The 1,317-nt window shown below is 43.2% G+C and overlaps 1 protein-coding gene across 1 annotated transcript in view; it reads right to left on the bottom strand.

Moving 5' to 3' along the window:
- Positions 1-1,117, bottom strand: part of LOC102815126 (nuclear RNA export factor 1-like) — a 13,510-nt gene extending 12,393 nt beyond the window's left edge. Inside the window, exons 1-2 of the mRNA XM_006834515.1 lie at positions 738-1,117; positions 570-635 (exon numbers count right to left, since the gene is read on the bottom strand). Of these exons, the coding sequence (XP_006834578.1) occupies positions 570-635; positions 738-1,117 (446 nt within the window). The remainder of the gene's footprint in view (positions 1-569; positions 636-737) is intronic.
- Between the last annotated feature and the right edge of the window lie 200 nt (positions 1,118-1,317).

Below are 1,317 nucleotides of genomic sequence, written 5' to 3'. Positions count from 1 at the left end.
TCCAGCTGATAAGAAGAGAGGGCATATGCATAAGAACAGCCACACTAGCAGATAATACCCACTTGACCTGGCTTCAATGACTGGATAATCAGAGCTCAACAAGAAGAAGAAAGAAAAGGAACAAAAGAGTAATCTGATACAGTTTGATGAACTTGACCTACACCTATGGATGCAGTAGCTCAAAAGAGGGAACAAATCTTACAGCGAGGATCATTCCCACCTCCTCTATACACAGAGTAGACAGGGATGGGCAGCAACTTGGACATTGGCTACTCAATGGGGGTGGGAGCTACAAAGGCAAGAAGTGACTAGCTTGCAAGCTTTCAAAAGGGAGCCTAGATCCAGAGGGCACAGAGAAGGTAGACTCTCCACTGAGTAGTATCCAATCTGTCTGTGCAGTGATGATGAAAGAAGATGAGGATAGGTCTCTTGTGGTACAACAGTGAATAATTATTATCAGGACTGACTGTGAGGGTTGGAAATGTAAATGTAGACATTTTGTAGCAAAAGGAGGGGAGTAACTGAGTTTGCAGTCCAGGAGCGGAGGTCCCTGGGACCAGCAAATTGACTTCAGGTCGGGGTCCTTGCATTTCTTCATATTCCTGCTGTACCTAAAGTACGTGACCAAGGAAACTGGGTTGTAAGTATTAAAGGGAATGAAAAGCGAGAAGCAGGCCTCACTGTGATGAGCACCCAGGAGACCCTGCAGATCTCCATAGTCATAGATCCATTAATACTGCTTCGGGAATTTCAAAATAAGATTCTTCAGGCTCTCTGACCCAAAAATGTCCCCCTTGAAGAATGGTAAATTCTTGTTCCTTTCAGTGTCACAGATAGCAGATGAGGGTAACTCCTGATCATCCAGACGTAATAACTTGGGGAATAATTCCAAGAGGGTGCTTACGTTAATTGAGTTATCTTGGAAGTTGTCTGAACACATCTCTTCTGGCTCCAGCCCTTTCACCTTATCCAACCGCCCTTCATTTTTGGAGAGATACAGGTTCTTGATGTTTAGGACCTTCTGCTTGGTATCTGTATGGTCAACCAGTTGGTAGAGTTTGTTGTTGTTTGAGTTGAAGGGTAAAAGCTTGGCCATATTCACTTCATCCATTGGCATGGAACAATCATGGCACTTGCAAGATTTGACTCCATTTGAGTATCATAGGTCATCATACCTTCTGGAAGACCAGAAGAGGCAATCAGAATTATGTGAAGGGTCCACCTGCCTAAGTTAGGCATTAAAGTATTTAATTTTTACGAGGTTCCATTTCTATTTTATATTTTGCTGCTCAGATTTTTGTTCTTGTTGCCACTCAC

The sequence above is a fragment of the Chrysochloris asiatica genome, unplaced genomic scaffold (assembly GCF_000296735.1).
Source record: "Chrysochloris asiatica unplaced genomic scaffold, ChrAsi1.0 scaffold00011, whole genome shotgun sequence".
Taxonomy (NCBI): Eukaryota; Metazoa; Chordata; class Mammalia; order Afrosoricida; family Chrysochloridae; genus Chrysochloris; species Chrysochloris asiatica.
The sequence above is the reverse complement of the archived record's forward strand: the minus strand, read 5'-3'. Positions and strand labels throughout refer to the sequence as shown.